At 37.1% G+C, this 20,448-nt stretch overlaps 1 protein-coding gene across 1 annotated transcript; it reads right to left on the bottom strand.

Annotated features, from left to right (window-relative positions):
* Positions 1–70: 70 nt before the first annotated feature.
* On the bottom strand, positions 71–17,848 carry LOC136175575 (olfactory receptor 4A47-like). Its single transcript, XM_065945840.1, has 4 exons — positions 17,800–17,848; positions 10,749–11,410; positions 1,461–1,521; positions 71–114 (listed from the first exon to the last, which is right to left on the bottom strand). Exons 1-4 carry the CDS (start codon positions 17,846–17,848, stop codon positions 71–73), a joined length of 816 nt encoding a protein of 271 aa, XP_065801912.1.
* Between the last annotated feature and the right edge of the window lie 2,600 nt (positions 17,849–20,448).

Raw genomic sequence — 20,448 nt, 5'->3', positions numbered from 1 at the left:
CTTTCTGCTCCTTCGGGTCCTGTGTGAGGCCCAAGAGGATGAAGTAAGTCACATTGCTCCTCGGTTCCATCTAGTCTGTGTAGGTGCCGTGTTCACATGTTAGAGGCAGTGAGCCTACAGAACAAGGGGGAGGTTTTTAAGTGAATTATAATTTTCATCCTTCGTTACAAATTCAATTATAAGAACGAGTGTGGAGAATCTTTTCATGTCCAATATGTTATTGAGATTTTAATTGCCAAGTTGAATAATGTAGAGTTCCTTGACCTCATGATATAACACACGACTAGGGATCAGATAATTCCAGACCCATGCATTAAGTTATAAGGATATTCACAGAAGTTAAGAGTCACATTACAGGGATATATCAATCAAAAGAGAATCAGAGAAGAATTTCCAGAAGAATTAATGCTTCAGCTGAATTTTTTTTAAGTGAATTAGCAAGAAAAGACAGAAATGGACTTCAGTGAAGTCACAAAGTGTAAAAGTGAGACTCACTCAAGGTAATTTACATGATCAATGTGAGTAGATCAAATCATGAAAAGAAGGTTTCTATCCTGAATTGCCCCAGACCTCACTGATACTTCTTAGGTCTTTAAGTGAATATTTCCCTTTTCCTGACCAATAAACACTGCAACAGTCTAATTTTGTGCCTCCAGACCCTGTGTCTCTCCTAATTTTCAAACTATATATCTCTAATTGTGGACATCCAATTGAACGCAATTTAATATTTGTAAACTCCAGGAGTTGGTGATGGACACGGAGGCCTGGCATGCTGTGGTTCTTGGGATCACAAAGAGTCTGAACTGAACTGAACTAATATTTATAAAACAAACTTTTTTATTTTCCACAATAAACATAGGCATTACCTATACAAAATTTAAAGAATTATTACCTATTTATCTTGCTAAATGGTATAATTTTCCATGTTATTGTTCAGATAAAAAATTTCAGTGCTCTTCACTTAATTTTCACTCATAAAAATTAAAAAAATCCTATTGATGCTACTTTCAAAATATATCACAAATTGCAATCCCTTCTATTTTTTTTCTGGTATACTTTTTTTTTCTGGTCCACTGTGATAACCTCCTACCAAATCTCTCCATGTTTATTCTGGCCTCCAAAATTGGTTCTCCTGAAGCAGCCCAAATTGTCCTTTTCAGTCTTATTCTGAAGATATCACTCTGCTGCTCAAAAGAATTACAGTATATCCCAATCATGCAGTCATAGTTTAATGTATCACATTTAATATTAACAGTAACATAGACTATAATCCCTGTTTCATAACTGAAAAAACTAAAGCTGAGAACATCTATATCTTGTTCTCAAAGTCACACATTTTTAAGTGCTATATCTGCAATTGAATCTAAGTTTCATTTATTTCAAAGTAAGTTAATTTCTTCCATAATAAATAAAGTCACTCAATTGTTAAGCTGTCTCCCAGTATTCTCCATTAGTCTTACCTTGTGGAGGCTTGTCCACAATCTGAAGAATGAGGTCTAACTCAATGTAAGCTCTGGAATTCTTTCATCCAGTATGACAGTATAGGGCAAAGGATGCCTTTTTACTTTAGGATAAAATTATGTCATTTGACTGTCTATTTTCTAAATGGATTCTTCTCATTATTCAGAAGGTCATTTTTATATGAAGTGTAGATTGTTTGAAAAGAATTCCATGGTGTACACAGAAAAACAAAGGTTTATCACATTAGGAAATTTATCAGAATGGCCAACAAATCCTATATAAACATAGGAAGATAGCAACTAGTCATTTCCCAGGGAAATTTTTCATAAGCAACCTCTTTCCTAATAGCATTAAAAAGAAAAATAGCATTTGATTGCTTAGCCCTTCTCACTCTGTCACATTGACTTGGCCAGATTGTATTTTTTAAGCCTAAGAAAGGACCTCCTGAAGAGTTGATGCCAGTTACTAAGTGGGCAGCATTTTCTTCGACTTAAGAATGATGATCATGAAACACCCCATCCCTTCCAGGTGCAATTATTATTGAATCTTAGATTTGGAATGTGTCCAAGACTGATTCTTGCTTAATTAATTCAGTGGGATTTCCACAAAATTTTTAAAGAACATCTATATGTAAATATATTAATAAGCCAAATCACACAATTCATGTCAGAAAAGTGCAACACGGGGGAAAAAAATAGTATTTTAGATCTCTATCAGACTGCTGCCAATCAAGAATAAAATATCAACCCAGTCATTTTGCTTCAGTGAACTTACTTGTTGTGTATCTCCCCACCTGCAATAGCAAGATTTTCTTTACTTTTATTTAATACTCAATTTAGTCACCATAAAATTTGGTACAAATATGAAAATCATATCAAAAGACACAATTAAATATATTAAAGCTAATAATTTCAACAATTAGTAATTTTTTTAAAAAAGTAGGGCACCTCTGTAAATGTCAGCAACTGTACTATAAGTAAGGACACAGCAATTAATAAACCTGGGCTAAATGAGGTAAAGATTTCTTTTTCCTGCATACCTTTATTATTTTCTCATAATAAAGTTAGACAATAAAGAAGGAGATATTAATTGTAGTTGTATTCATGGCGTGTAATATAAGAAATAGAGTACAGGATAGAAAATAAAAGAAAGAATTCTCCTGTGGGTAATGTAATCAGAGAAGTTCTTTCTTAAAAAGTGATGCTTAAAATGAGATTAAAAGGAAAGGAAATGGCTACCATTAGAAGCACTGCTACAGACAGCAAAACTAAATTAAAATTAATAACAAATTATCTCACTTCAGAAAACAGGAGCTATACTTAGGAAAATCTAAAATTTCCACAGGAATTTTTATGTTAACACTATGTTACAAAGGACTTGTGAGACTGTGATCATTTGTCTTCTTCCAGATTTTAATGTGGAAGCTTTAAAGCTTTAATGTTGAGGAAGATGTTAGCAATCGGTTTGTCACATGCTGACTTTATCATGTCAAGATACATTCCTTCTCATGACTTTATACAGGGGACAGTGATAAAGAGCATCCACAAGCAAAAGAAATGCAAAAAAGCAAAATGGCTGTCTGAGGAGGCCTTAAGAATAGCCGTGAATAAGTACCACAGCTTCCTTATCCACTCGTCTGTTGATGGGCATCTAGGTTGCTTCCATGTCCTGGCTATTATAAACAGTGCTGCGATGAACATTGGGGTGCACGTGTCTCTTTCAGATCTGGATTCCTCAGTGTGTATGCCCAGAAGTGGGATTGCTGGGTCATATGGCAGTTCTATTTCCAGTTTTTTAAGGAATCTCCACACTGTTCTCCCTAGTGGCTGTACTAGTTTGCATTCCCAACAACAATGTAAGAGGGTTCCATTTTCTCCACACCCTCTCCAGCATTTATTGCTTGTAGACTTTTGGATAGCAGCCATCCTGACTGGCGTGTAATGGTACCTCATTGTGGTTTTGATTTGCATTTCTCTGATAATGAGTGATGTTGAGCATCTTTTCATGTGTTTGTTAGCCATCTGTATGTCTTCTTTGGCAAAATGTCTGTTTAGTTCTTTGGCCCATTTTATGATTGGGTCATTTATTTTTCAGGAATTGAGCTGCAGGAATTGCTTATATATTTTGAAGCTGTGGTACATATATACCATGGAATATTACTCAGCCATTAAGAATACATTTGAATCAATTCTAATGAGATGGATGAAACTGGAGCCCATTATACAAAGTGAAGTAAGCCAGAAAGATAAAGACCAATACAGTATACTAATGCATATATATGGAATTTAGAAAGATGGTAATGATAACCCTATATGCAAAACAGAAAAAGAGACACAGATGTACAGAACAGACATTTGGACTCTGTGGGAGAAGGCGAAGGTGAGATGTTTTGAAAGAACAGCATCAAAACATGTATATTATCGAGGGTGAAACAGATCACCAGCCCAGGTTGGATGCATGAGACAAGTGCTCGGGCCTGGTGCATTGGGAAGACCCAGAGGGATCGGGTAGAGAGGGAGGTGGGAGGGGGGATTGGGATGGGGAACACATGTAAATCCATGGCTGATTCATGCCAATGTATGCCAAAAACCACTACAATATTGTAAAGTAATTTTTATTAGTTGGAGGCTAATTACTTTACAATATTGTAGTGGGTTTTGCCATACATTGACATGAATCAGCCATGGATTTACATGTGTTCCCCATCCCAATCCCCCCTCCCACTTCCCTCTCTACCCGATCCCTCTGGGTCTTCCCAGTGCACCAGCCCCGAGCACTTGTCTCATGCATCCAACCTGGGCTGGTGATCTGTTTCACCCTCGATAATATATTCGTGTAACTCTATGGCTGGTTCATATCAATGTATGACAAAACCCACTGAAAAATAAAAAATTTAAAAAAAAATAAATGGAAAAATAAAAAGAATAGCTGTGAAAAGAAGCGAAGCAAAAAGCAAAGGATAAAAGGAAGGATAATCCTATTTGAATGCAGAGTTCCAAAGAATGGCAAGAAGAGATAAGAAAGCCTTCCTCAGTGATCAGTGCAAAGAAATAGAGGAAAACAATAGAATGGGAAAGACTAGAGATCTCTTCAAGAAAATTAGAGATATCAAGGGCAATCTGGTATACATACAAAGATGAGCACAATAAAGGACAGAAATGGTATGGACCTAAGAGAAGCAGAAAATATTAAGAAGAGGTGGCAAGAATACACAGAAGAACTGTACAGAAAAGATCTTCATGACCCAGATAATCACGATGGTATGAACACTCAGCTAGAGCCAGATTTCCCAGAATGTGAAGTTAAGTGGGCCTTAGGAAGTATCACTACAAACAAAGCTAGTGGAGGTGATGAAATCCTAAAAGATGATGCTGTGAAAGTCCTGCACTTAATATGCCAGCAAATTTGGAATACTCAGGAGTGGCCACAGAACTGGAAAAGCTCAGTTTTCATTCCAATTCCAAAGAAAAGCAATGCCAAAGAATGCTCAAACTACCGCACAATTGCACTCATCTCACATGCTAGTAAAGTAAGGCTCAAAATTCTCCAAGCCAGGTTTCAGTGATACGTGAACCATAAACTTCCAGATGTTCAAGCTGGTTTTAGAAAGGGTAGACCTACCAGAGATCAAATTGCCAACATCTGCTGGATGATCAGAAAGGCAAGAGAGTTCCAGAAAAACATTTATCTATGTTTTATTGACTATGCAAAAGCCTTTGACTGTGTGGATCACAAAAAATTGTGGAAAATTCTTCAAGAGATGGGAATACCAGACCACCTGACCTGCCTCTTGAGAAACCTATATGCAGGTCAGGAAGCAACAGTTAGAACTGGACATGGAATAACAGACTGGTTCCAAATAGGAAAAGGAGTACGTCAAGGCTGTATATTGTCACCCTGCTTATTTAACTTATATGCAGAGTACATCACGAGAAATGCTGGGCTGGAGGAAGCACAAGCTGGAATCAAGATTGCTGGGGGAAATATCAATAACCTCAGATATACAGATGACACCACTCTTATGGCAGAATTAGAAGAAGAACTAAGGATCCTCTTGATGAAAGTGAAAGAGGAGAGTGAAAAAATTGACTTAAATCTCAACATTCAGAAAACTTAGCATCTGGTCCCATCATTCCATGGCAAATATATGGATAAACAGTGGAAATAGTGGCAGGCTTTAGTTTTTTATGCTCCCAAATCACTGTAGATGGCGATTACAGCCATGAAATAAAAGGAAATAAAAGGACGCTTACTCCTTGGAAGAAAAGCTATGACCAACCTACACAGCATATTAAAAAGCAGAAACATTATTTTGCCAACAAATTCCATCTAGTCAAAGCTATGGTTTTTCCAGTGGTCATGTATGGATGTGAGAGTTGAACTAAAAAGCAAGCTGAGTGCTGAAGAATTGAGGCTTTTGAACTGTGGTGTTGGAGAAGACTCTTGAGAGTCCCTTGGACTGCAAGGAGATCCAACCAGTCCCTCCTAAAGGACATCAGTCCTGGGTGTTCATTGGAAGGACTGATGTTGAAGCTGAAACTCCAATACTTTGGCCACCTGATGCGAATAACTGACTCATTGGAGAAGACCTTGATGCTGGAAGGGATTGACAGGAGGAGAAGGGGATGATAGAGGATGAGATGGTTGAATGGCATCACTGACTCGATGGACATGAGTTTGAGTAAGCTCTGGGAGTTGATGATGGACAGGGAGGCCTGGCGTGCTGCGATTCATGGGATCACAAGCAGTAGGACATGACTGAGCAACTGAACTGGACTAACCTGACATCCCTTTTATTTCCAACTTGCTAAGAGTTGCTTTTGAAAAGATGTATAGTTTTTAAATGGTTGTAATCACATCAAGGAGAAATTAAGAAATTAATTTCAGTTAAAAATCACCAAAAAGAACAAAATATTAACAGCAAACTTAACCAATGAGGCAAAAGTCTTGTAAACTGAAAATCACAAAATGTTAAAGTATTTCTAGAACATGCACATATATGGGAAAACATTTAACAACTAGAATATTTAATAGTATTTAGATGTTAATATTACTTCAAGTGATCTAAAGATTCAGGACATTCTCTATCAAAACTCAAAAATGTTTTTTGCAGAAGTAAAAAATTCATGATAAAATTCATATGGAATATCAAGGACTTCAAAATTGTCAAAACAGTTTTGAAAATGAAGAAAGTTGGAGGTTTCATAATTCCTGATTCTAAAACATACTACAAAGCTACAGTAACACAGCACTAGTATTGGGATAAAGATGAACAACAGACTAATGGAGTAAAAAGAGTCTAGAAATAAGCTTTTGTATTTGTCCCAGATAATTTTCAATCACCAAGAGTATTTTATGGAAAAAGGATATAATATGACATTAAGTGAAAAAAAAAAGGCAGTCACAAAAAAACAAATATTGTATGATTCCACATGACCGAGACACTTAATCAAATCATCGACCAAAAGTCGAATGGTGGCCGCCCACAGGTCAGTGAGGGGAAATGGAGAATTTTCTTTAATGGTTTTAGCATTTCAGTTTGAGAAGTTGGAAAAGTTCTGGATATAGACAGTGGTAATAATTGCATAACAATGAGAATTAACTTAATGCCACTTTAAAATGATTAAAGTTATGAATTTATTATGGATATTCAGCCATAATTTAATAAGTAAATTTAAGAACTAAGATGACCTCATGACCTTATGATATGAACATAGAGTATATAGCATGATAGCCCAAAGTAAAGGCAAATATCATTGGCTTCAGATACATCTGGGGAATTTAAGAGGTACATATGTCAATACAGTGGCAAAACTACTGAAGCAAAATTGTTACTTTTAAATTTTTATTTTAATTTGGGGCGTGCCTGCTTGCGTGCTCGGTGGCTTCAGTCATGTCCCACTCTTTGTAAACCTGTGGACTGCAGCCCGCTGACTCCTCTGTCCGTGGGATGCTCCTGACGAGGATACTGGATTGGGATGCGTGCCCTCCTCCATGGGATCTGCCCCATCCGGGGATCCAGCCCGCCTCTCCTGCAGCTCTTGCATGGCGGGCGGGTTCTCTCCCACAGAGCCAGCCGGAAGCCCTGTTAGAGTCCGGGGTTAGCAACGTGCTGGCTTGCGGTCTACAGCAGTGACTGGGTTATGCACACGCATGTGACTACTCTCTCTCAATTTCTTTCCCATTTAGTTTATTACAAAATATTGGGTAGAGTTCCCTGTGCTATACAGTAGGACTTGTCATAATCTGTGTTAAATACGTGGTGATTCAGCTGCTCAGTCGTGTCTGACTCTTGGGGTATCACGGACTGCAGCCCGCTAGGCTCCTCTGTCCATGGGGTTTTCCAGGCAAGAACACTGAAGTGATTTGCCATTCCCTTCTCCAGGGGAACTTCCCGACTCAGGGATCGAACCCAGGTCTCCCGCATTGCAAGCAGACATTTTAACATCTGAGCCACCAAGGACGTCCGACCTCATTTAAATTTCTTTTAACTTAATTTTAACTTTAGTTTTAACCTACATCATTTATTTTAATTACATTAAATTTATCATTAATTTTTTAATAATTTTGAAATAGAAATATCTAAGTCTAGACATATCTGTGAGAAAGAACAGTAATGAGAGACTGCGAGTCTCCTCACAGATCAAGATATCTTACATATTATGGCGATTATGTGTCAGCCTGCACATGAATAGAGAGATTAGTGAAGCAGAAGAGTGTCAAGCTGGATCCAAATAGGTTGGGATTTCAGGATATAATAATCATGATTTCAAATTAATGGCCAAAAGATAATCATGCAACTATTTTTTAAAAACCAAAAAATATAGAGAAACCACCAAAATTTCAATCCCCATTTAACTCCTAAACCAAAATAAATTTGAGAAGAATCAAAATTTTTAACATAAGATATAAAAATGCTTTTAAAATTAAACTCTGAAAAAAATTTAAGAATATTTGACACAAGTGGAATGGCGAAAATCTTTCTAAGCAAGGTAAAAAAATGTTAAAAATTGAATACCAAATGTAAAACAATTACATGCAAAAAGCATTCTACAGAGTTTAAAAACTTAAAAACATATAACCAGAAAATATTAACTATACACGCAGTGGTAAAAGTGATCGTTTCTTTAGTATATAAATATTTCATAAAATTTAGTATGGAAAAGATTAACCATTGAGTGAAATAGATAAAATTTGAATGAATATATGTATATAATTCTGTATATTTATATACACATAAATTCACACAAAAATAATACAAATAAAAATAAACATATGGAAAGATAATCAAATTCAATTATATCAAAAGGGTTGTGGGTAAAGTATGAGTTACTTTAATCAAATGTCATAAATACTTACCAGGTACTGGTCATTGAGATGTGGACAAAAGAATTCTCATAGAGTGGACAAGACTGTAACTATTTAAACAACCTCAAGTATGGTAGTTTGGCAAGAGCTATCAATATCAACATCTTAAATTCATATATTACCTGATCATTGGTTCAAATATCATAGGAACAATCCTATGCCTATGAACTCATACTTTCACATATATAAAGCTTGTATTTATTGGAATATTATTTGTTATAAAAACATTTAGCAACCACATGAAGAGAAATGTGCATGTTAATTTTTGTATAAATTTATAAGGAGAACTTTGTACCATAAGAAAATTAAGATATATATATATATATATATATATATATATATATATATGTTAAATAAGATATATATATATATATATATTTGGACTTGGGCTTCCCAGGTGGCACATTGGTAAATGCAGGAGATGCAGAAGACACAAGTTTGATCCTGGATTGGGAAGATCACCGGGAGTAGGAAATGGCAACCCACTCCAAAATTCTTGCCTGGGAAATTCCGTGGACAGAGGGGCCTGGCAGTCTACAGTCCACGGTAACTCAAGCAGTCAGAAACTACAAGCAACTGAGCGTGCATGTATGAAATATATGGACTGAAATGGAAACATTTTCAAGACGTTGAATAGTAAAAGCAAGTGTTACATATATAGAAAGAAAAAAATACCTGTATGTTAATTACATTTGCATTTGCAAAGATTATTACCAGATGAAAAGAAACAGATTTAGGGCCAACAATTAGGGCTGGAAAATGCTGAGAAAAAAATAGCAAATTCATTTGACACTTCATGTCATATTGTTTGGTTTCCATCACTGCAGTTTATTAATACCTGTTTTACTTCAAATTTTCTTGTAAACAGGAAAAGCATTAAGTTAAAAATTTTGTGTATAATGCAACTGAAATTTAGTACAGAAGGCAATATATATAGACTTAAATACTTTAAATTATATAAATTAAAATTTCATTTACATGATAAGAATCTAAATAAAAATGGATCTGTCCTGAAAAAGAGTTGTTGTTGCTTTCAGTCTGTAAGTCGTGTCCAACTCTTTGCTACCCCATGAACTGCAGCATCATTTTTACTTTTTCTTTCATGAAAACGAGTAAAAAATATATATCCATAAATGGTTGGGCTTCCGAGGTGACTCTTTGCTATGTAGGCATTATATCATTCTAGGTACAGAGATGGACAAATAATTATAGACTTTACATTCTAGTAGGGAGAAAAGCTGTTATTGATAGCAGAGTTGTACAATTGTAATCTCTAATTATAATTATCATAAATTAGTTGAAGAAAGAGAAACAAGAATCAAACTGCAAAATGCCTTCACTGGTGGCTCAGATGGTAAAGAATCTGCCAGCAAAGTGGGGGACCTGGGTTTGATCCATGGGTTGGGAAGATCCCCTGGAGGAGGACATGGCAGCCCACTCTAGTGTTCTTCTCTGGAGAATCCCATGGGCAGAGAAGCCTAGCGGGCTACAGTTCACGGGGTCGCAGATAGTTGGACACAACTGAGGGGCTAAACACAAAATGACTTTTGCATTCAAAGGAAATGGCCGCTGATGTCAAACGACTCCTTTCATAGTAACTGATGCACTTAGTTAAAATGAGCTATGATGTTCCTTCTCCAGACGTTCTTCATGGAATTACTTAACTCAGAATTTCTTAGACTGTAGGTTAATGGGTTCAGCATGGGACTGATGACTGTATAAAACACACTCAATGATTTGTCAATGGGGAAGGTCTTAGCAGGTCTTGCATTTACAAATATGCAGGGAACAAAGAAGCAGACAACCACAGTGATGTGGGAGCCACAGGTCTGGAGGGCTTTCCGCCTCCCTTCCTGACTCAGGTTCTTCAGAGAGTGCAGGATGACTCCGTAGGAGACGAGTAAGAGCAGAAACCCAACCGTGCAGATCAGTCCTCCATTGGCCAACACTAAGATGCCAGTGACATAGGTGTCAGTACAGACGAGTTTCAATAAAGGGAACATGTCACTGATGAAGTGATCAATGACATTGGGGCAACAGAATGGGAGCCCGTAAACAGTGCTGAGTTGAATCACTGAGTGCAGAAAACCTCCAACCCAGGACACCACCAGCAGTAAAACACACACCCTCTGCCTCATGATCACCAGATAATGCAAGGGCTTACAGATGGCCACATAGCGGTCATAGGCCATCACCAGCAGAAGCACAATCTCTGAAGCACCAAAGAAGTGCTCTGTAAAGAGTTGGGTCATGCAAGATTCAAATGATATGATTTTTTCCCCTAAGAACAAGTCTGAAATCATTCTAGGGGTAATACAAGAAGAATAAGTGACATCCATAAACGATAAGCTAGCAAGAAAAAAATACATTGGTGAGTTCAGGGTCTTACTGACAGTTATAGTCATAATAATGAGCAGGTTGCCTACCAGGGTCAAAATATAGAAGATCAAGAACATAACAGAAAGGACTTTCTGTTCCTTTGGATTCTGAGTGAGACCCAGGAGGACAAAGTAAGTTACATTGTTCCTTGGTTCCATCCAGTCTGGACAGAAGCTGAGTTCAGTTATTAGAAGCAGTTGATCTAAAAGACAAGGGAAAAACAAAAACACACTTAAACTGGGGGAAAAAAAAAAAAAAAAACACTTGAAGGGGAAAACACTTCCATGTATAATTGTTTATTTACCCATTCATTAGAGGGATGTATATAGAACATCTATTTGTGTCTTATATGTCATGGCCATTTGATTACCAAGTTGAATAAGGTAGTTTCTTTCCCTCAATGATATGGTACATAACAAGGAATTAGGCAATTCCAAATCCAAGTTATAAGTGCCACTAATATTTGGCTTCTCTGGTGCTCAAATGGTAAAGAATCTGCCCACAGTGCAGGAGACCCAGGTTTGATTCCTGGGTTGTTAAGATCCATTGGAGGCAGGAAGGGCAACCCACTCTATTATTCTTGCCTGGAAAATTCCATGGAGAGAGGAGCCTGGTGAACTATAGTCCAAGCAGTCAGAGAGTTGGACACGGCTGAGAGACTACTTCTTTAAAATGCATGTTTACACAGTGCTTAGGGTCACAGTATAGGAGTATAACAAACTATAATCAAAGAAGGCTTCCTGGAGGAAGAAATGCTATGGCTGAGATTAAAAAGAAAAATTGAAAAAATAAAAAAGATGGGAAGAGAACTCCATAAAAAGGTGCATCATTTACAGAGTCAGAAATCATAGTAAATGAAACCCAGTTAAGGTAATTTACATAATCAGTGTAGGGAGGTCAAACAGTGAATAGAAGATCCTTTCCCCTCTCTGTCTAGTCGCTCAGTCGTGTCCTACTCTTTGCAACCCATAGACTGTAGCCCGCCAGGCTCCTCTGTCCATGGGATTTTTCAGTGTAGGGAGATCAAACTGTGAACAGAAGATCCTTGTCCTGAATTGTCTCAAACCTCACTGACACTTCTTAGGTCTTTAGTTGGATATTTCCCTTCTCCTGACCAATAAATGCTACAGTCTCATTTTGTATCAGTCCCTATTTCTCCTCTAATTTTCAAACGCATATATGCAACATATCTAATTCTGACATACAATTTAATGACAGTGTAGTATTTATAAAACCAACTTTTAAAAGTTCTACTATAAACATTTCCTATACAAAACTTAAACAGGTGTTCCATGTTTATGTATTAAATCCTATTATTTTCCATGCTCTTATTCAGACAAAAAAAAAATTCAGTGCTCTTCACTCACTGATAGTCTCATAAAACTTTAATTCCTCTTTCCTCTACTTTCAAAATATATCACAAGTTTGATCATATCCTATTTCTTACTTTCTTCCTGGTCTACTGCAGTAGCCTACTGCCAAACCTCCCCATGTTTATTCTGGCCTCCAAAACCTGATTCTCCCAAAGCAACCCAAATTGTCCTTTCAAATTTTATTCTGATGACATCATGCTGCTGCTGAAAATTCTTAACCTTATACTGCAATCACACACTCATAATTTAATGTATCACATTAAATATTTAGAGTAACAAGAACTGGAATTCCCATTTTATAATGGAAGAAACTAGTACTCAGAATATCTCTTTCATTTTCCTCAAATAACAAATTTTAAGTGGTATATCTAGAATTGAACCTAAGTTTAATTGATTTCAAAGTAATATAGCTTCTTATACAACAAAGAAAGTCCCACACTTATGATTCTGGTTCCCACGACTGACCACTAGTCTTACCTTTGGAGACTTGTTCAAAATCTGAATGATGACTTTAAGTTACACATATACACTAGGAATTATTTTTCATCCAGTGTAATGACAGATGGCAAAAGGTTGCCTTATTATTTGAGAATATATTTTATTTCATTTGACTTTACATTTTCTTCATGGAGTCTTATAATTATTCAAGTCATTTTTACGTGCACTATAGATTATTTGAAAGGAATTTCAAATAAGGTACATACAGAAAAACAAAAGTTTATCATGTTAGGAAATTTATCAAAATGACCAAGAAATCCTATATATACATAGAAGATATCAAGTAGCCATTTCCCAGGGAGATTTTTTCACAAGTAATTTCTTTCTACTAACTTGAAAAAGAAAAATAGCATTTGGCTATTTAGCCTTTCTCACTCTGTCAAGTTAACATGGTCAGATTAGTTAATCTAAGATTTTGAAAGATATTGCCATGAATTGTCATACTTACAAGCTTTTGGAAAAATCAATGCCAGTTACTAAGCGATTATCATCTTCTTCTTAGGAGTGAAGATCACGGGATATTTTATCCCTTCCAGCTGCAATTATTATTGAGTTTTGGAACTGGAATGTTATTTAATTAGCTCACTTGGATTTTCCCCAAAGTTTTTAAATGTCGTCTATATGTAAAGATGTAACACACCAAGTCACATAATTCATGTCAGAAAGGTCCAACTTGGGGGAAAAAAAAGGTCCAACATTCTCAAAAGTGATTTAGAATCCTTTTGAGACTAAAGGCAATCAAATTTTTCTCATTATCAGAGAAATGCAAATCAAAACCACAATGAGGTACCATTACACGCCAGTCAGGATGGCTGCTATTCAAAAGTCTACAAGCAATAAATGCTGGAGAGGGTGTGGAGAAAAGGGAACCCTCTTACACTGTTGGTGGGAATGCAAACTAGTACAGCCACTATGGAAAACAGTGTGGAGATTTCTTAAAAAACTGGAAACAGAACGGCCATATGACCCAGCAATCCCACTCCTGGGCATACACACCGAGGAAACCAGATCTGAAAGAGACATGTGCACCCCAATGTTTATCGCAGCACTGTTTATAATAGCCGGGACATGGAAGCAACCTAGATGCCCATCCGCAGATGAATGGATAAGGAAGCTGTGGTATATACACCATGGAATATTACTCAGCCATTAAAAAGAATGCATTTGGATCAGTTCTAATGAGATGGATGAAAGTGGAGCCCATTATACAGAGTAAAGTAAGCCAGAAAGATAAAGACCAATACAGTATACTAACGCATATAGATGGAATTTAAAATGATGGTAACGATAACCCTATATGTGAGAGAGAAAAAGAGACACAGATGTACAGAACAGACTTTTGGACTCTGTGGGAGAAGGCGAGGGTGGGGTGTTCTGAGAGAACAGCATCGAAACATGTATATTATTAAGGGTGAAACAGATCACCAGCCCAGGTTGGATGCATGAGACAAGTGCTCAGGGCTGGTGCACTGGGAAGACCCAAAGGGATGGGGTGGAGAGGGAGGTGGGAGGGGGGATCGGGATGGGGAACACATTAAATCCATGGCTAATTCATGTCAACGTATGGCAAAAACCACTACAATATTGTAAAGTAATTAGCCTCCAACTAATAAAAATAAATGAAAAAAATAAAGAATTTCAAACAGTAAAAAAAATAAATAAATAAATAAATAAAGGCAATCAAGAATAATATATAAACCCAGTCATTTTTCTTCAGTGAACTTGTCATGTATTTCCCCACCTGCTATAGCATCAATTTCTTTCCATTTATTTAATATGCAATTTAATCATGTTAAATTTTGTTTAGACATATAAAAGTTATATCAAAAAACAGAATTAAACACCTTAAAATAAAATAACTAATAGCTAATTATATATCCAGTTATTAATTTTTTAAATGTTAAGCCACCTCTTTCACGCCTGCAATTTTGCTATGCATAAGGATACAGCAATTAGCAAAACCTGGGGGAAAATCATGTAAAAATTTTTCTTGCAAGAATCTTATTTTCTTATATAGGAGTCAAAAAAAAAGAAGGAAACATTTAATAAAAAAATAAAGAAGGAGACATTTAATAAAATACTTGTGTTCTTATTTATGCCTTGCAATATAAGAACTAGAGTACTGCGACAAAACAGAGGAAGAATTTGATGCTGAAGCTGAAACTCCAATACTTTCGCGACCTGATGCGAAGAACCGACTCATTGGAAAAAACCATGATGCTGGGAAATATTGAAGGCGGAAGGAGCAGGGGATGACAGAGGGTGAGACGGGTGGCATCACCGACGCATGGGCCTGAGTTTGAGTAGATTCTGGGAGTTGGTGATGGACAGTGAAGCCTGGCATGCTTGCAGTCCATGGGGTCGCAAAGAGGCGGACACGACTGAGCGACTGAACCGAACTGAAGTCCTCCCTTAGGAGAGGATATTTAATCTGTGATTTAAAGGAGAGGAAGTGGCTCTGTGGGAGAGCCACTTAGAGAGAGCCACTTAGAGAGCCATTAGAGAGAGTGTTACAGGACGGAAAGCTAAATAAAAATTAATAAATAAAATTATCTCACTTCGGAGGTGACAGTAGCTTTACATAGAAAGCCCTGAATTTTTCACAGGAATTTTTATGGCAGTACTGTGTTTAAAAAGCTTTCTCAGCATGAGCCCTCTTGTCCTCTTTCTGATATTAAAGGGAAGGTTTAAATCTTTCAATGGTGAGGATGATGTTAGCTGTGGATCTGTCAAACGTGGACTTCATTAGGTCGAGGTACTCTCCTTCTATTTCAAACTTGCTGAGAGTTTTTGTAAATGTTGAATTTTCGTATGATCATGAACCAACCAAGGAGAAATTAAGAAAATAATTCCATTCCATTTACAACAGCACCAAAATGAATAAAATAATTAAGAATAAACACCACCATAGAACAATAGTCGTATAAACTAAAAACAGCAAAACATTAGTCAGAGATATTGCAGAATGCACACATATATGGGAAGATATTTATAAGCTAGAATATTTAATAATATTAAGATGTTAATGCTACCTCCAGGGATCTACAGGTTTAGTACAAACCCTATCAAAATTCCAACCTATTTTTCACTGAAATAGAATAATTCATGATAAAATTCATAAGAATCTCAAGACTCCAAATTGTCAAAACAATTTTGAAAAATAAGAAGGTTGGAAGTCTCATACTTCCAGATTGCAAAACATACTACAAAGCTATAGTAATCACAGCGCTAGTGTTAGAATAAATATGGACAACAGACTAATGGAGTAAAACACAGAGTCTAGAAATAAACCTTGCATGTGTCTTTAGGATATTATATGACATTAAGTGACAAAATCAGTCACAAAAAATCTAAATATTGTTTGATTCCACTTGACTGAGACACTTAGAAAGGCAAATCATAAACAGAAAGTAGAAACGTGTTTGCCTGGGGCTCAGTGACTGAAATTGGAAAGTTTTGTTTGATGATTGCAGAATTTTAGTCTGAGAAGCTGGAAAAGTTCTGGATACAGACATGGTAATGCTTGCATAACATTGTGAATTAAACTAATGCTGCTTTAATATGGTTAAAATTGTACATTTTATTATGCACATTTGATCATAAATTAAAAAATAAATTTAAGAACTAAGGTGACTTCATTAATAGGTTTATGATGCAGACATAAACTATGTAGCATGATAGTCCAAAATATATGCAAATATCATGGGATTAGGATTGTTCTGGTTCAGTCTCTGAGTCGTGTCCAACTCTTTGTGACCCCATGGACAGCAGCATGTCAGGCTTCCCTGTCTTTCAGTATCTCCTGGAGTTTGTTCAAACTCATGTCCATTGAGTTGGTGATGCCATCCAATCATCTCATCCTCTACTGCCCTCTTCTACTCTTTCCCTCAATCTTTCTCAGCATCAAGATTTTTTCAATGAGTTGGTTCTTTGCATGAAGTGACCAAAGTATTGAGCTTCAGCTTCAGCATTAGTCCTTCCAAAGAATATTCAGAGTTGAATATTCCTTTAGGATTTCCATTAGGATTGACTGATTTGATCTCCTTGCAGTCTGAGGGCTTCTCAGGAGTTTTCTCCAACACCACATTTCAAAAGCATCAATTCTTCAACACTCAACCTTCTTTATGGTCCCAATCTCACAACAGTCCATGACTACTGGAAAATCCATAGCTTTCACTATATAGACCTTTGTCAGCAAAGTGATGTCTCTGCTTTTAAATAAATTGTCTAGGTTTGTAATTGTCTTTCTTCCAAGGAGTAAGTATCTTTTAATTTGATGGATGCAGTCACAGGCCACAGCAGTTTTGAAGACCAAGAAAATTAAGGAAAATTAGTGGTAAAGAACCCACCTGCCGACACAGGAGACATAAGAAATGCAGTTTCAATCCCTGGGTTAGGAAGATCCCCTGGAGGAGATGATGACAATCTTGCCTGGAGAATCCCATGGATGGAGGAGCCTGGCAGGCTACAGTCCCTGGGGTCAAAAAGGGTCAGGCACAACTGAAGTGAATTAACATGCACACAAGAAAATTAAATCTGCCACTGTTTCCACCTGTCCCCCTTTTAATTGCCAGGAAGTGACAGAATTGGATTCCATTATCTTATTTTTTCCTGAATGTTGAGTTTTAAGCCAGCTTTTTCACTCTCATCTTTCACCTCCATCAAGAGGTTCTTTAATTCCTTTTTACTTTCTGCCTTTAAGGTTGTGTCATCTGCATACCTGAGATTGTTATTTCTACTGGCAATCTTGACTCCAGCTTGCGAGTCATCTAGCTCAGCATTTAGCATCATGTACTCTGTGGAGTGAAGGAGGAGAGTGAAAGAACTGGCTTAAGACCAAATATCAAAAGAAACTAAGATCATGGGATCTGGCCCTATTACTGCATGGCAAATAGAAGGGGAGAAGTTGGAAAGTAGTGACAGATTTCCCCTTCCTGGGCTTCAAAATCACTGCAGATGGTGACTGCTGCCATGGTGAGGGCTGATGATTGCTTCTTGGCAGGAAAGTGATGATAAACCTATCCAGTGTGTTGAAATACAAAGACATTACTCTGCCAACAAAGGTCTGGATAGTCAAGACTACGGTCTTCCCAGTGGTTACATATGGTTGTGAAAGCTGGACAGTAAAGAATGCATAATGCCAAAGAATTGATCCCTTCAAACTGTGGTGCTGGAGAAGACTCCTGAAAGTCTGTTGGACAAGAAGAAGATCACCAGTCAGTCTAAGGGGAGATCAATCCTGAATATTCACTGGAAGGACTAATGCTGAAGCCGAAACCCCAGGATTTTGGTCATCTGATGCAAACAGACGACTCATTGGAAAGTCCCTGATGCTGGGAAAGATAGAGGGCAGAAGAAGAAATGGACATCAGAGGATGAGATTGCTGGATGGCATCACGGTTGCAATAAACATGAACTTGGGCAAACTCCAAGAGAATGTGAGGGACAGGGAGGCTTTAGCATGCTGCAGCCCACAGAGTCACAAAGAGCCGGACATGACTGGGTGACTGACAGCAACAACACCACTCTGCATAGAAGTTAAAAGGCAGGGTGACAATATGCAGTCTTTGCACACTCCTTGCCCAGTTTGGAGCCAGTCCACTGTTTCGTGTTCAATTCTAACTGCTGCTTCTTGACCTGCAAACAGCTTTCTCAGAAGACAGGTAAGGTGGCCTGGTATTCCCATCTCTTTAAGAATTTTCCATAGTTTGCTGTGATCTACACCATCAAAGGCTATAGTGTAGTCAATGAAGCAGATGTTTGCCTGAATTTCTTGCCTTTTCTATGATGGGATGTATGGAGGCAATTTGATCACTAGTTCTTTAGCCTTTTCTAAATCCATGTTGTGTTTCTGAAATTTCTTGTTTCACATACTGTTGAAGCCTAGCTTGAAGGATTTTGAGCATTGCCTTGCTAGAAGGTGAAATGAGTGCAATCATAAAGTAGCTTGAACATCTTTGGCACTGTCCTTCTTTGGGATTGAAATGAAAACTGACCCTTTCCAGTTCTGTGGCCATTGCTGAGTTTTCCAAATTTGTTGGCTTATTGAATACAGCACTTTAATACCATCATTTTTTAGGATGTGAAGTAGCTCAACTGGAATTTTATGACTTCCCCCAGCTCTGTTCATAGTAGAGCTTCCTAAGGCCCACTTGACTTCATACACCAGATATCTGCTTCTAGGTGAGTGACAAGACCATCATGGTTATCTGGGTCATGAAAATCTTTTATATATATATATATTTTTTTTTTGCCACCTGTTTTAAAATCTTCTGCTTCTGTTAGGTCCATACCGTTTCTGTCCTTTATTGTGCCTGTGTTTGCATGCAATATTCCTTTGGTATCTCAAATTTTCTAGAAGAAATATCTAGTCTCTCCTACTCTATTGTTTTCATCTATTTCTTTGCATTGTTCACTTAAGAAGGCTTTCTTATCTCTTGTTGCTGTTCTCTAGAAATCTGCATTCAGGTGGTATATCTTTCCCTTTCTCCTTTGCTTTTCACTTCCCTTCTTCTCTCAGCTATTTATAAGGCCTCCTCAGACAACCATTTTGCTTTGTTGCATTCATTTTGGGGGGGACGGTTTTGGTCACCACCTCATGGACAATGTTACAAAGTTCTGTCCGCTTCAGACACTCTATCTATCAGATCTAATCCCTCGAATATATTTGCACCTCCACTGTATAATCATAAGTAATTTGACTTAGATCAAACCTGAATGGTCTAGTGGTATTTCCTACTTTCTTCATTTTAAGTATGAACTTTGCAATAAGGAGCTCATGATCTGAGCCACAGTCAGCTCCTGCTCTTTTTTTGCTGACTATATGGAGTGTTTCCATAGTTGGCTGCAAAGAATATAATCAATCTGATTTTGGTATTGACCATCAGGTGATGTCCATATTAGAGTCGTCTCTTGTATTGTTGAAGAGAGTGTTTGCTATTACCAATTGGTTCTCTTGGCAAAACTCTGCTGGCCTTTGCCCTGCTTCATTTTGTACTCAAAGATCAAACTTAACTGTTACTCCAGGTATCTCTTGACTTCCTACTTTTGCATTCCAATCCCCTATAATGAAAAAGAAATCTTTTTTTGTTTGTTTGTTTGTTTTTGGTGTTAATTCCAGAAGTTCTTGTAAGGCTTCATAGAGCCATTCAAACTCAACTTCTTCAGCATTAGTGGTTGGGGCATAGGTTTGGATTGTTGTGATATTGAATGGTTTGCCTTGGAAATGAACTGAGATCATTCTGTCTTTTTTGAGATTGCACTCAAATAGTTCATTTCAGACTCTTTTGATGACTATGAGAGCCACTCCATTTCCTCTAAGGAATTTTTGCCAATATTAGTAGATATAATGGTCATATTAATTAAATTT

This window comes from Muntiacus reevesi, chromosome 9, assembly GCF_963930625.1.
Source record: "Muntiacus reevesi chromosome 9, mMunRee1.1, whole genome shotgun sequence".
NCBI lineage: Eukaryota > Metazoa > Chordata > Mammalia > Artiodactyla > Cervidae > Muntiacus > Muntiacus reevesi.
Note: the sequence above shows the minus strand (reverse complement) of the source record. Positions and strands in the feature narration are given on the sequence as shown.

Bases quoted from the DNA above. Each gene is read 5' to 3' on its own strand.
- LOC136175575 (XM_065945840.1), bottom strand. From the start codon at position 17,848: ATGACTCGCAAGCTGGAGTCAAGATTGCCAGTAGAAATAACAATCTCA. The intron at 1,522-10,748 runs GTTGGGTTTCTG...ACTGGATGAAAG, and splicing joins ATGGAGGACTGATCTGCACG to AATTCCAGAGCTTACATTGA. The intron at 115-1,460 runs GTAAGACTAATG...CTTGTTCTGTAG, and splicing joins TGTGGACAAGCCTCCACAAG to GCTCACTGCCTCTAACATGT.